This window comes from Ictalurus furcatus, chromosome 14, assembly GCF_023375685.1.
Source record: "Ictalurus furcatus strain D&B chromosome 14, Billie_1.0, whole genome shotgun sequence".
Lineage (NCBI taxonomy): Eukaryota > Metazoa > Chordata > Actinopteri > Siluriformes > Ictaluridae > Ictalurus > Ictalurus furcatus.
In genome coordinates this window covers 15,637,200-15,651,165 of record NC_071268.1, presented here as the reverse complement: position 1 = coordinate 15,651,165, position 13,966 = coordinate 15,637,200, and the positions used below count along the sequence as shown (strand labels likewise).

General features: G+C 36.8%; 1 protein-coding gene across 1 annotated transcript in view; it reads right to left on the bottom strand.

The window, feature by feature from the left end:
* pdhx (pyruvate dehydrogenase complex component X) overlaps positions 1–13,966 on the bottom strand; it is a 49,215-nt gene extending 35,249 nt beyond the window's left edge. Inside the window, exons 1-2 of the mRNA XM_053641225.1 lie at positions 13,806–13,966; positions 5,305–5,388 (exon numbers count right to left, since the gene is read on the bottom strand). Coding sequence (XP_053497200.1) covers positions 5,305–5,388; positions 13,806–13,932 — 211 coding nt within the window. The 5' untranslated portion in view covers positions 13,933–13,966. The remainder of the gene's footprint in view (positions 1–5,304; positions 5,389–13,805) is intronic.

Below are 13,966 nucleotides of genomic sequence, written 5' to 3'. Positions count from 1 at the left end.
TACAGCCAAAAGCATCACAGTGTGGCATTCTTTTCCTGCTGCGGGGGCTAGTAGTTAATTCTTTTGAGTGCTCAAGTACAACCATTTTACGTCATCGATTCAGAGTGCATTGTGCATGTCATGTAACGGCGACCTCCATAGGTTATAATATGTATTAAATATTAAGGATTTTTAAAGTAATGTACATATTTCATGTGTTTCTAACAACGCATTTTTGTAGGAAAGGGCAATTATTGCATGTCAAGGCTTACAAGCCTTCGTAGTCAGGTTCCTTTTAAACAAGTGACTACTTAACATGTATTTAATTTGATCTACAGATGTAAAAAAAAAAAAAAATTAAAAAAAAATAGATACACAGGGAAAAATGGGTAAACGTGTATTTTTATAACCTACTCTCATTCATACGATTCTAGCTCTTTATGGCACACAATGCAACTGCTCACAAACTTCTGCTTTATACCAATCAGTTGTTTGTACTGTATGCGGAGTAAAAGGAACAAAACAAATTCCCCTAATAAATAACAGGATAAAAGAAAAAGATGTAATGAATATTGCATAGTCAGACCTGAAAACTTAACCAGTCCAGTATGCAAAATAAATAAATAAATAAACCCAAAACAAAACATTATACCGTTCACCTACATGCTGCTAATGCATGGCCCTGTTGTACATGTGCTCTTACGTTCCTGGGAAGGTAATAAAGCCCAGTTCTCAAGAAGTTAAGAAGTTAAGATAAATCAGAGCATCTAACCAAATCTGATATTAATAACCACAAAAATCATAAATATGTCAACTGTTACCCAGCATGTTCTGTTGTCATTACTGCATAGGGGGAAAAAAAAGAAAAAAGAGCTTGCACTTAAAAAGGTAAAAGAACGTATGTGGTTTGATTCCTGAAACTTGAAGTTAAATAGTGTTTTTATTAGACCTGCAACAATTAATCTATAATAATCGATTATGAAAATCATCGTCAACGAATCCCATTATCAATTAGTTGGTCTGCGCACAGCACATTTACATTTACTCATTGCGTTACTTCAGTTCTGAAAACATGCATTGGAGAGAACAGACCAGCATTTTGTCCCAAGTTATGTACTATACACCCACACTATGCACTTTGTACTCTACCATCTACTGCATTTTAGAAGGGTAGTAACGTCTCAATTGGAACTCTAGCATAAGCCGCTTCCCAGTCAATGGTACATGACATCAAATGCTCATAATGCGACGCCACTAGCTTTAGCAGAATACCCAGAGTCAACGACAATGAATTTCTTTCTTTAAGTGTTTAGGTCAACGTTACCTTTATGCCCAACAGTGACCACCATACGGAGGCGTAATCGTCAAGTGACAGTGGAAAAACAGGAGTGATCTGTTTGTAACAAGGCCGTGTTGCTCCTCACTTGCAATGTAGATGCGGTGATAAACAGTGGGAGCCCAAGTAAGATCTGTAATATCTAAGTAAAACGGTACAATCAAAGTAATCATAAGTAAAACAATATGCCTAAAGGCAGTGGGTAACAAATTGGAAGGTGCAGTGAAAGTGAGATTTTATTATTAATTTAAGACTGTCATTTAATCATCAGTGCTATTGGACAACCAAAAAATAAAAATAAAAAAAAAAGCACCCATAAATTCTACATAGTTGTGTTAATGTAAAATTTTAGTCTGAAGTTTATATTTTTAACAGGATTTTATTTTAAATAACCAAAAAATAGTATTGAAAGTATCCAATTAATCGAAAAAATAATCGGCCAATTAATCGATTATGAAAATCGTTAGTTGCAGCCCTAGTTTTAATATTTACTTTTGATATTATGTATTCATATTGTTCCCATTTTGACAGTGTTCTGTTCTGTTCAATGTCACTTCCAAATAAAAGGAGAAAAGAAAACATGCCTCACTGGTGTTTAGTTCACAGAAGTATCAAAACACATTCATGAATGCATGCAGCTACTTTGTATAAATCTTTTTTTTTTTTTTTTTATAAATTTTAGAGAAAACATAATATCATGATGTTAATCATTTCAAGAATATGAAATTATCCATTTTATGGTATAAGATTTTGTCCATGTTTCCCAGGCCTACTTTCTCCTACTTTGGAGAATAGTCATATTTTAGGTTTCCCTGTGCTTTTATTTTTTTTTTAAACTGTCCGATGAAAATTTGGTTTGGTGTGAGAAGGGAAGTATTGTGAAACATGATTTACAGATTTGAACCTATATAAAAAAGCAAATAAACAGATAATGAGGAAGAAAAAAAAAAAGAAAGTCATGTACATTTAGAGTATATTAATTTGGTAAAATGTATGAAAGCTGCATCACTTGAGAGCCACATTTTTACTTTGTCTATTGTTATTTCTGTTTGAGAGATATCAGTGTGGCCTTGTTTAATTACAACTACTGGTGTTTGCTTAAAATCCATAACAGCAGCTTCTTAATATCAGTTTGAATTCATTCACCATAGTTTTGTTGTTTAAAAGGGCTGCAAGTATTGATTTTTTTTCTCTCAAATATTCTCTCAATTCCTCAGACATCAAGACTCAAAATTGCGACCATTTTGGTCACATACACTCCAGAAATGTAATCTGTGCGAAAAGAGTTAATAAGTGTCCTCAGATATCAAGGCTTGAAATTGTTCCAGAAATTTAATCTGTTCGACCTCAAAATATATTTGGAAGCATTTGTGTGAGTGAAAAGAATTGTTGTGGTGTTTTCATTTCATTTCATTCTAAAAAAAGTTCGCTAATTACTGCATAGTATATGCGTGCTGTGAGCTGATACATTGACCGATCCACCGTTCTATCCAACGTTACATAACGAATTAAATTTCATCTTTACATTCTTAACTTTAACGCAGATTTTAGATTGGCTAGTATTAGCCGTCAATCACTCCCTTTCACTGCGCTCCGATGTCACGTGACAGGGAGCTAACTAGCGTGCAAAATGTAAAGATCTGAAGAGAGAAGATGAAAAGATACGGCAGCAAATCCATGCCAAAAGTCACAGTGCGTTATTGGAGCTATAACATATAGCAATAACATTACATAGCATTAACATTACAACGCGTGAGGAAAACAGATGTTTTCTTTTTGTCAGCAGTGGGCAGGCCCAACTGGCTTGACTGTAGCCTCAAATATCATTTGTGAACTCATTTTTCAAGAAATCAGTTCTGAGTGGCTGCCTGCCATTGCAGTGAACCATTAGTGAAGTTGCCTGTTCTTTCATGAGAGACACAACTTCATCCACAGATACTCTTCCCGAGAGTCATTTATTTTTTCCATTTGTTGATAGTTTTTTGGCACGGATTTGCCGCCATACAGAGGTTGCAAGTAACACTACGTTTGCCACCGAATCCACACAATTTTAGCACGAGTGGTGGTGTTTTTAAATAAATAAAAAAATCTACCCGTCTCTCATTTTTTATATATTTTATATATATATATATATATATATATATATATATATATATATATATATATATATATATATATATATATATATATATATATATATATTATATTATACACACACACACACACACACACACAGAGTATCTCACAAAAGTGAGTACACCCCTCACATTTTTGTAAATATTTGAGGATCTGAAAAAAGTATTGTTGCCCTACATAAATATGGCCTAGGCTATAAGAAGATTGCCAAAACCCTGACATTGAGCTGCAGCACAGTGGCCAAGACCATACAGTGGTTTAACAGGACAGGTTCCACTCAGAACAGGCCTCACCATGGTCGACCAAAGAAGTTGAGTGCACATGCTCAGTGTCATATCCAGAGGTTGTCTTTGGGAAATAGATGTATGAGTGCTGCCAGCATTGCTGCAGAGGTTGAAGGGGTGGGGGGTCAGTCTGTCAGTGCTCAGACCATGCGCCACACGCTGCATGTAATTGGTGTGGATGGCTGTCGTCCCAGAAGGAAGCCTCTTCTAAAGATGATGCACAAGAAAGCCCACACACAGTTTGCTGAAGACAAGCAGACTAAGGACATGGATTACTGGAACCATGTCCTGTGGTCTGATGAGTCGAAGATAAACTTATTTGGTTCAGATAGTGTCAAGCGTGTGTGGCGGCAACCAGGTGAGGAGTACAAAGACAAGTGTGTCTTGCCTACAGTCAAGCATGGTGGTGGGAGTGTCATGGTCTGGGGCTGCATGAGTGCTGCCGGCACTGGGGAGCTACAGTTCATTGAGGGAACCATGAATGCCAACATGTACTGTGACATGCTGAAGCAGAGCATGATCCCCTCCCTTCGGAGACTGGGCCGCAGGGCAGTATTCCAGCATGATAATGACCCCAAACACACCTCCAAGATGACCACTGCCTTGCTAAAGAAGCTGAGGGTGAAGGTGATGGACTGGCCAAGCATGTCTCCAGACCTAAACCCTATTGAGCATCTGTGGGGCATCCTGAAATGGAAGGTGGAGGACCACAAGGTCTCTAACATCCACCAGCTCCGTGATGTCATCATGGAGGAGTGGAAGAGGACTCCAGTTTAAACCTGTGAAGCTCTGGTGAACTCCATGCCCAAGAGGGTTAAGGCAGTGCTGGAAAATAATGGTGGCCACACAAAATATTGACACTTTGGGCCCAATTTGGACATTTTCACTTAGTGGTGTACTCACTTTTGTTGCCAGTGGTTTAGACATTAATGGCTGTGTGTTGAGTTATTTTGAGGGGACAGCAATTTTATACTGTTATACAAGCTGTACACTCACTACTTTACATTGTAGCACAGTGTCATTTCTTCAGTGTTGTCACATTAAAAGATATAATCAAATATTTACAAAAATGTGAGGGGTGTACTCGCTTTTGTGAGATACTGTATATACATATACACACACACACACACACAATTCCAAAAAAGTTGGGACACTTTGTAAAATGTAAATAAATGTGAATAAAACAGAACGCAATGATTTGCAAATCTCAAACCCATATGTTATTCAGAGTAGAACATAGAAAACATAAAATGTTTAAACTGAGGAAATGTACCATTATAAGGAAAAAATTATGTAATTTTGAATTTGATGGCCGCAACATATCTCAAAAAAGTTGGGATGGGGCAACAAAAGGCTGGAAAAGTAAGCGTTACTAAAAAGAAACAGCCGGAGGTTAACTGGCAACAGGTCACTAAAATGACTGGGTATAAAAAGTGCATCTTAGAGAGGAAGAGTCTTTCAGAAGTAAAGATGGGTAGAGGTTCACCAATGAATGAAAACTTCCATAAGGTTGAGCTGAATGCAATGCGTGATTGTAACAGAATGTAAGAGCAACCAGCTCCCGCTCACCTTCCTTCTTCAGCCATTTCACAATATTGCCCTCCTCCATGGTGGGTGAGAGAGCAGGCATCTGCACTTTGAGAGGGGCGACCCCTGCAGGACACACACAGAAAGGCACCATTAGGAGATGCTGACAACATGTGTAAGAATTTTAATTAATATTTTATTTCTGCCAGAAAAAAAAAAAAAAGATGGAGAAGTTATCCTAGGGGGGAAACCGTAAAACGCCCAACATTGTCTGTAAGATTATCCTGGTTAGTGAGTAACAATATGTTCCTGCTCACTGACATTTATAAATATCACAACAGCATGAAGAACATGCCAGTGACCACAGGCAGTGAAATGCACAGCAGCTACACACACACACACACACACACACACACACACACACACACACACATAATAAGGGAACCAGAATACATCAGTGTCACACTGCAGGAAAGAGAAAAAGCAACACACAGAAAATAAATAAATAAAACAAAGGACAGCAGACCACTGGAGAAAGAGTGTGTGTATGAGTGGGTGGTAGTGGCCCTCAAAACCCTGCTTGAGCAGCAGTGACACCAAGCTGCTGTAATCTAAACCAAAGTTTGCAAGAGCACACGTACCACTACTGAGCTCGAAAGACATGGAGGACGTCTGTGTGTAATTGATACCAGGTGCTTGCCACACACACACATACACACACACACCATCCTGAGTAAACACAAAATACAGTTTTTAAATGATAATGTTATTTATTGAAGCAAAAAAGTTATCCAATACCAACTGGGCCTGTGTGAAAATGTATTTGCCCCCATAGTTACTAATTCCCTAAATCTATGAAACTGAATTCATAATTGGGTTCAGCTGGACTAGACACAACCAGGCCCGATTACTGCAAACCCTGTTATATCAAATCAACACTTAAATAGAACTTTTTTTGCAATAGCACAAATTGGTTAAACTGTCTTACACATACACAGAAACACACTATGCCAAAATTTAAAGAAATTCCAGAAATGATGAGGAAGAAGGTGATTGAAATACATCAGTCTGGGAAGGGTTACAAAGCTATTTCAAAGGATCTGGGACTCCAAAGAACCACAGTGAGAACCATTTACTGCAAATGGAAAAAACCAGACACAGTAGCGAACCTTCCCAAAAGTGGCCAACCTTCCAAAAGTCCTCAAAGTCCTCTCTTTCATCAATAAAGCTCACTGTTGATGTTCTACTATCAGAAAGACTCGAAGCAAAAACAGAATCCATGGAAGAGTGGTGAGGTGAACACCACTGTTAACCCAGAAGAACATTAAGGCTCATCTGAATTTTGGCAAAACACACCTTGATGATCCTCAAACTTTTGGGGAAAATGTTCTGTGGACTGATGAGTCACAAGTGGAAATGTTTGGAAGACAGGGGTCCCGTTACATCTGGCATAAACTAAATACATAATTCCACAAAAAGATCATACCTACGGTCAAGTACGGTGGTGGAAGTGTGATGGTGTGGGGATGCTTTGCTGCTTCAGGGCCTGGGAAACATGAATTCTGTTCTCCACCAGAAAATCCTAAAGCAGAATGTCCCCAAGTTGAAACTCAAATGCAACTGAATTATGTAGCAAGACAATGGTCCAAAGCATAGGAGGAAATCCTAGTCCTAGAAGCAAGTGAAAGACTGATCTCCAGTTATCGGAAGTGTTTGGTTGTGGTTATTGCTGCTAAAGGTGGCACAACCAGATTTTCAGTTAGATTTTCACATGGGTGATAGGTATTGGATAACTTTTGCTACAATAAAAATAAATAAAAACTGCATTGTATGTTTACTCAGGTTGCTTTGTTTTATGCTGTAGTTTGTTTGAAGATTTTTGTTTGAAGAGAGACATTATTCTGAAATTGTTCCACAAATTATTTACACAGTTTTTCGCACATTGGTGAACCTCTACCAAATCATTGCATTCTGTTTTTATTTAGTTTACTTTTTTGTAATTGGGGTTGTAGGTCTGTCACGATACCCAAAATCTAGCAGTTGGTACCGATACCACCAAAAGTACACGATACTCAATACCAAAGTCGATACCACGGTGTGGTATAAAAATAACATTTTAAATATTTAATTAAAAACACTCCTGGAGGACATCTTCCTCTGGCTGATACTGGCAAAAAGAGGGGGGGGGGGTATTTTAGTTATCAAACACTGTCTTACAATGACTAATAAAACAGTGGAGGCTGCAAGTGCTAAGGTGCACTCCTAAACGCACATGCGTGCACACCTTATACTCTGGATGCAAGCATTAGTTTAAATTCACTGATATGGTGGCAGGCCAAAAAGATTTATTAAAAGCATTAACATTAAAATAATTATTAGTGACATTAGGCTACATTTTGCTGACAGGACATGGGCTGAATGGCGATGCATGGTGGACCATTGGGAAGTAGTTTATAACACTGCATATAATAGTGTTGTCTTAGTGATATAAGTGACACATTTTGCTTTCGTATCACTCAAATTGAACAGCAATGCTATAGAGTTTGTACAGAGGCAACACTGGCTCTACTGTAGATCTACTAATGAGTACATTTTTGATAGGTAGGATACACACTGCATGTTTCATGTTCCTTCATCTTTACTGTCAAAAACTCTCCTTAAGAAACGCTCACACACATGCTCACACACACACACAAACAATTGCACCTTCACACCTGACTCACACATAACAACAGGTCTGGCACAGCTCATCGGTCTAGACATGCACGTTTCCTCTTTCCCTTCATTTAAATGGATTCATTGTAATAAGATGAAACATGAGTTTGAGATTGTCTAGCACATTTCATAACCAGGATGACTGGGTTATACTCTATATCAACCGGTTTGTTTAGTTTTAATGGGGGAAAATGGAGACTAGAAGACGCCACATATTACAGGATATATAGTAATTACAGGAGATACATTGAAGAGCACCTTAATGATGATAGCGATGAGTAAGAGAGCAATTTCCAGGCAGCTACTAAAACACTTATGCTTATGGCCAGCAGTCTCACTAGGACAGCATCTCTGAGTCTACTGCTGCCATCTACTGAGCAAACCAATATGGCCTGTTTCTTTATCCTTAAAAGTGTGGGATACAGTTTTATATACAGTATACAGTGTACATACAGTGTGCTCTTCCTGGACATAACCAAGCACAAGGACTCAGTGGTTATTTATGATTTTTTTTGATGAGCCTGAAAACAATGTTAAGCCCAACGACATGGCTATTTAACTATTAACTAATATTTATATACAATAACATACTAAATATTTTGTTAAATAAAGTGCACATAGCAATGTTTGTTTAAAATAAATTTGTCATAACTGATAAGGTGAAATTTGTTAGTAAAGCCACCTGAATTACAGAAAACTAGTCTTTTCAACTAGAACACAAGCACATTTGAAGATTTAGGTTTTGTTATATATGATCAGCTTACTGTCTGATATAAATATAGAAGTTATTTTTTAAAGTGTTTGTTACACACACAAAAAAAAAAACCAGAGGGAAAACTAACAAACATGCTTTCGACTTTTTATTGTATTACAATATTAAAATACCTTTTAACAAAAGTAACAAAGTGGTATATAGTAATTATATTTCAGGCATGGAAAAAAATTAGAAGTTGTTAGCTAGCCCACCAGGCAAGAGGAAGTTCTGCTCAGTCCTATGTTCCGGTTTCTACCTGAAAACTTGTGGTTAATGAATGGTGAGTTAGTTACCTGGTTTTGAGCATTAGTACAGACTAAGGGAAATAAAAAAGTATATTACTGCATTCTACTTAACTCAGAGGTGGGAAGTCTGAAATCAGAATTATTTTATTTCCAAGCTGTTGCATTCAAGCTACAAAGTGGGAAAAAAATAATAGATACCTCCATGGCAGCATGTTTTCTGTCTATTTTTTTTGTTGTTGTTACAAGTTAACTAACATACGTTAGTAATCATGCATTTATCATGTATTTTACAAAACAACTAACTTAAAACAACAGATGCAGATTTAACCAACTAATGTGTTGATGTATGATGCTTTAAAATACATACTACTGTAAACTCATTTAAAATACTGAAGTGATATTTTATTTACTGTTGATGGTGTGAGTGGTCATGTTGACATGAAGTTATATGCTGAACTCAGGGATTGAGGAAACCTCCTCACCTTTCCGAGTAGGAATTTGAGGTTCTTTAGTCTTTCCTAGTTGGAGGACAGAAATTATTATTATTATTATTATTATTATTATTATTATTCACACTACTAGCATATTTATTAATTGGTGCTGGGAACTGCATGCACACAACAGCCTTCACCTCACACCCACAACAGCCAAACCTGGAGTGATGTCAGCTGCATGAGGTCTGTCATATACCAACACTGTTTATAACCAATACAGAATGACTTAAGTGTTGCGCTTTTAGCTTTGATTAAATGGAAAGTACAATCTTATAGTGAGTCAAAGGCACTGCATCAGCATCAACAGCTTTTTGGTCTATAATAGCTAAAGGACCCGTTTAATATTCTTAAGTAATAGCTATAATAAACCTCCTGTTTCTTGTGATATCCATCAAAGAGGAGCAGTAAAGCCTTAGTGCCTTAGAGTCCATTATGAGAGACTGTGGAGCACTTAAAAACACTCAAAAACCAATGATTAAGCCAGGGATCATCACTATTGCAACTATAGATAGGCAGTATCTAAAAAGGAGTATTGAAATGCCCTTTTGTAATAAATAAATAAAAATAATTGAAAAAACTATAGCCAAAGCATATTTCTCATGCTTCCAAGTTACACATCTCTACTGTTTTCAATTTCCATCATCACCTGTCACGAATTAGTACCGATTAAATGCTAATCATCCTAAATATCCAATTATTATTCTTATTCACTCACACACACACACACACACACACACACACACACCATCCAGAAAAAGAAACTGCAAGACTTTCAAGCCTATTTGTTTTTTCTTCCGTCAAGAACTACACATTGTTTGCCAAACCATGGCACTGGGAGTGTAGTGGAGAGTTTGGTCTGGAGACTGAAGAGATCTCCTTTTTATGATGAGATGTAATATACTAAATGCATTTTCTTACATGTAATCCTAGTTTTCTGGTACTTATACTACATTCAAGTATTTCACAAGCACCTTATGTGAAGCCAACACATCAAGCTGAAGCATCTGTACATTTTCACCAAAATAATTGATCAGACATGATTTAACAGTACATACGCAAATCACTCATCAGTAAGATTTGTGGTCAATATTACACAATGATGTCCTGTGATTTGTGATAGTCATAATTTGCATTTGACCTTTTGCCAAATGGATACACCCCTTAACATCCCATGACTTGTCCATGGGTCCATACATTGCTTCCTACTATAACTATGTGAAGTAGTTATCAAATCAAATCCGTTAAGACAAGTAACTAAATAATAGGCAAAGACGTTAAGAGTTTTAAAATGATACATTTCATAATTTGGCCAGTAGGATTTTTATGAGAACGAGTATTTTATGGAAGATCAGAGACAGTGTTGACTGATTTTACAAAGTCGTTTATTTTCTGAGCCTCAGGTAAATTGAGCTTTAATATTAAGTTGTAAGAGCGCAGTGTCATATCACACACAGAGTCAAAACTTCCAGTTTATGATACATTTCAGCCCACACTGGCCGCATTAGCGTCACGCTTGAGGCGTGCCAAATTCTAGCTCACGTGCAGCACTGTCCTTGTTTTACAGGCCAAATGAAGCATAAAACAAGTGATCAAAATGTGAATGGTTTTGTAATTACAACTAGCAGACTACAGACAAACTGATCAGAGCAAACAAGGCTCTTCTTGTTGTTTTATCAGTGCAATATATCCAGTCTTCTGTATTAGCTCTTAAAGACATGTATAAAAAGCAAGGTAATGAGCAACATGTGAGTGCAATTCATCAGTAAAAACAGGAGAGTCGGCTCAGCATGGCTTATAGGCAGAGGTTCCATACAGCTCTTACATTAAACAATTATTAACATTACACATTAAACAATTATATTGCTCCAAATGGGGGAAAAAAAGTTATTAGCCAGAAATGCCAATAATCAAAAACAGATTATACATGTTATTAAGACATATGTAAGCTGTTAGGAAGCGCTTGGGCCTGTATAGCTTTAATAAAGCCCTGTAAACAACATCTTTAAAGAAAAAGTTTCCCATGAAACAAGTTTATATTGAAATATTTGTGATATTCTGGTGATAATTTGTTTATTGATGAAGTCCCATAATTCCTGGGGTTTGTGCCACACAATACAATGCTTAAAAGAACAAGAAAACAAATAGACTAATGCCAGTAAAAGTACACAAAAAGTCAGTTCATTAGAAATGAAATCTTGGATGTTATTGAAGAACACATTAATTCTTAGAGATGCACCGATACTAAATTTCTCAGCCAATACTGATAACCGATTATTCACCGTGCTATCGGCCGATACCGATAACTGATAGTTCTGCCTTTTATGCCTTCTTTTAAATTAATAATCATTAATTCCACAATTCTGAAGGAAATGCAAATAAAAACTTTATTCTCTCCGTTTCATCAAGTTGTTTCACAGTAACTGGTCCCATAAACAGAAAACACAAATTAACATTAACACATTAACTAAATTCTGAAGATTAAAGTAAGATTTCTTAACTTATTGAATGTTATTAATTCATATTAACATTGACTGAATTCTAAAAAACCTCCTGTTAGTCTCACATTCACTCACCACAAACACAAGCATTTCTACTTCATCACTGACATCAAACTGGTAAAATATAATATAAATTTATATATATATATATATATATATATATATATATATATATATATATATATATATATATATATTTATTAACATTAACTGGATAAGAAATACACTACTCTATAAATATATTTTTCTGTGCAATATATACTTTGTCAACTCATCTTCATTTAAATCTTTCAGCGGTGTAGTGGCCCGTTAATTCAGCCTAGAAAAAAAAATTTGACTCAACGCTGAAACTCCCACTTCACTTCTGCTCACTTATGGTGTAAAATTTTAACAGTGCAGAGCTTGTAAACTGCAGATTTGCCATCATTCCACACAAGAGACATCTTTACACACAGCATGAATTTGATGTTTTCCCGCCCTCTCTTGATCGACAGAATATAATCGGCCCTGATCCTCTTAGGTTTTTAAACCTTTATCGGCCAATACATCGGTGCATCTCTATTAATTATAAATATTCACATCCACAGAGGGTGGATTAATATTAAGTCACTGAAGGAGGATTGTTCCAACAGCATTTGAGATATGCCAAACCCTGACCAATATCTAAACAAACTTAAGAGTAGCTTAGAAAACTAGCTAAATATGCAGAAGAGTGGTGATGGAGAGAAACAGGGTGAACATTGGGAGACATCAGAATTATAGCCTTATAGCTGAAGGATTAGGGTACTTGAGAAAATGATAACACTTACTGCTGGTGCATAAAAGACATTGAAATGCCCCCAAGTTGGAAAAACACCACCTCCGAAAAATGCAGAACCTGTTACATAACCTCAAACTTGCAGTAAATCCACCCTCTTCTAAATGAATAAACTTCAGCCATTTTTCCCAACCAAGAAATGGCAGGAAAAGGGAATAAAATGTGCGGGAAGACACACAAGCAATCCATGTTTGCTGGTAACAAGCTGCTATTATACAGCAGCATACAATGTACATACAACATACATATATGTACATACATTATAGAGAGCATTTAGTAGTACAGACTGAATCATTAATATATGTATGCATGTATGTATGTATACTACTGTGCTGGTGACTATTACACTATGGTAAACAGCTTTAAAAACATGTTTAACATCATTAGGAGTTGTTCATCAAATCCAATTTGAAATATCACACAGTCCTGTCTGCTGTCACATATCAGATCATGATGCTCTTAAGAATTAATGTTTCAGCTGAAATAGATGTACAAGTGCACGGGAAACATGTAATACTGCAGTGCTGGATTTGGGCACCCTGAAGAACGAAAATGCATCAAATTTAAATTAACATCTGAATCGGTTAACTAACATGTCTAACTGGGTTTGACAGCTGCATGAATGTCATTAAAACTACACAGACAGCTTACTAACTTCAATGACCTCCAATGAGTGATACGGATATGTACAGGGACATAAATAGTATACTTTTACATTACAGAAAGTCCTCTCCACCGTCTGTCCTTGGCACCACAAAACAAAAACACACAAAAACACACAAAAAAACACACACACACACACACACACACACACACACACAGAGAGAGAGAGAGAGAGAGAGAGAGAGAGTCTATATAGCCAAAACGTTGCGAAAACTAATCGTGCATATCTGCACGGACTTCCTAGCAAACTGTCTTCACAGGTAACAATCCTGCTAGCTAGCAGACACACTTAGCATTAAGCTACAGTAGACTAACAAGCTAGCGAAAAGCAGTTCAGAACACAGGAAACACACTTACCTAATAAATACGCAGACTGAAACAGTTGTCTGAACGAACTCTGAGTTACGTGAGGGCATTTTTGAAACGGAATAAACCTCAAAACAGTTAAAACGGCTCGGTGTCCTAGCCGTAAGGAGGCCGCCATGTTTGTGTCCCTAAGCCTGCCCAACACAAGCCTG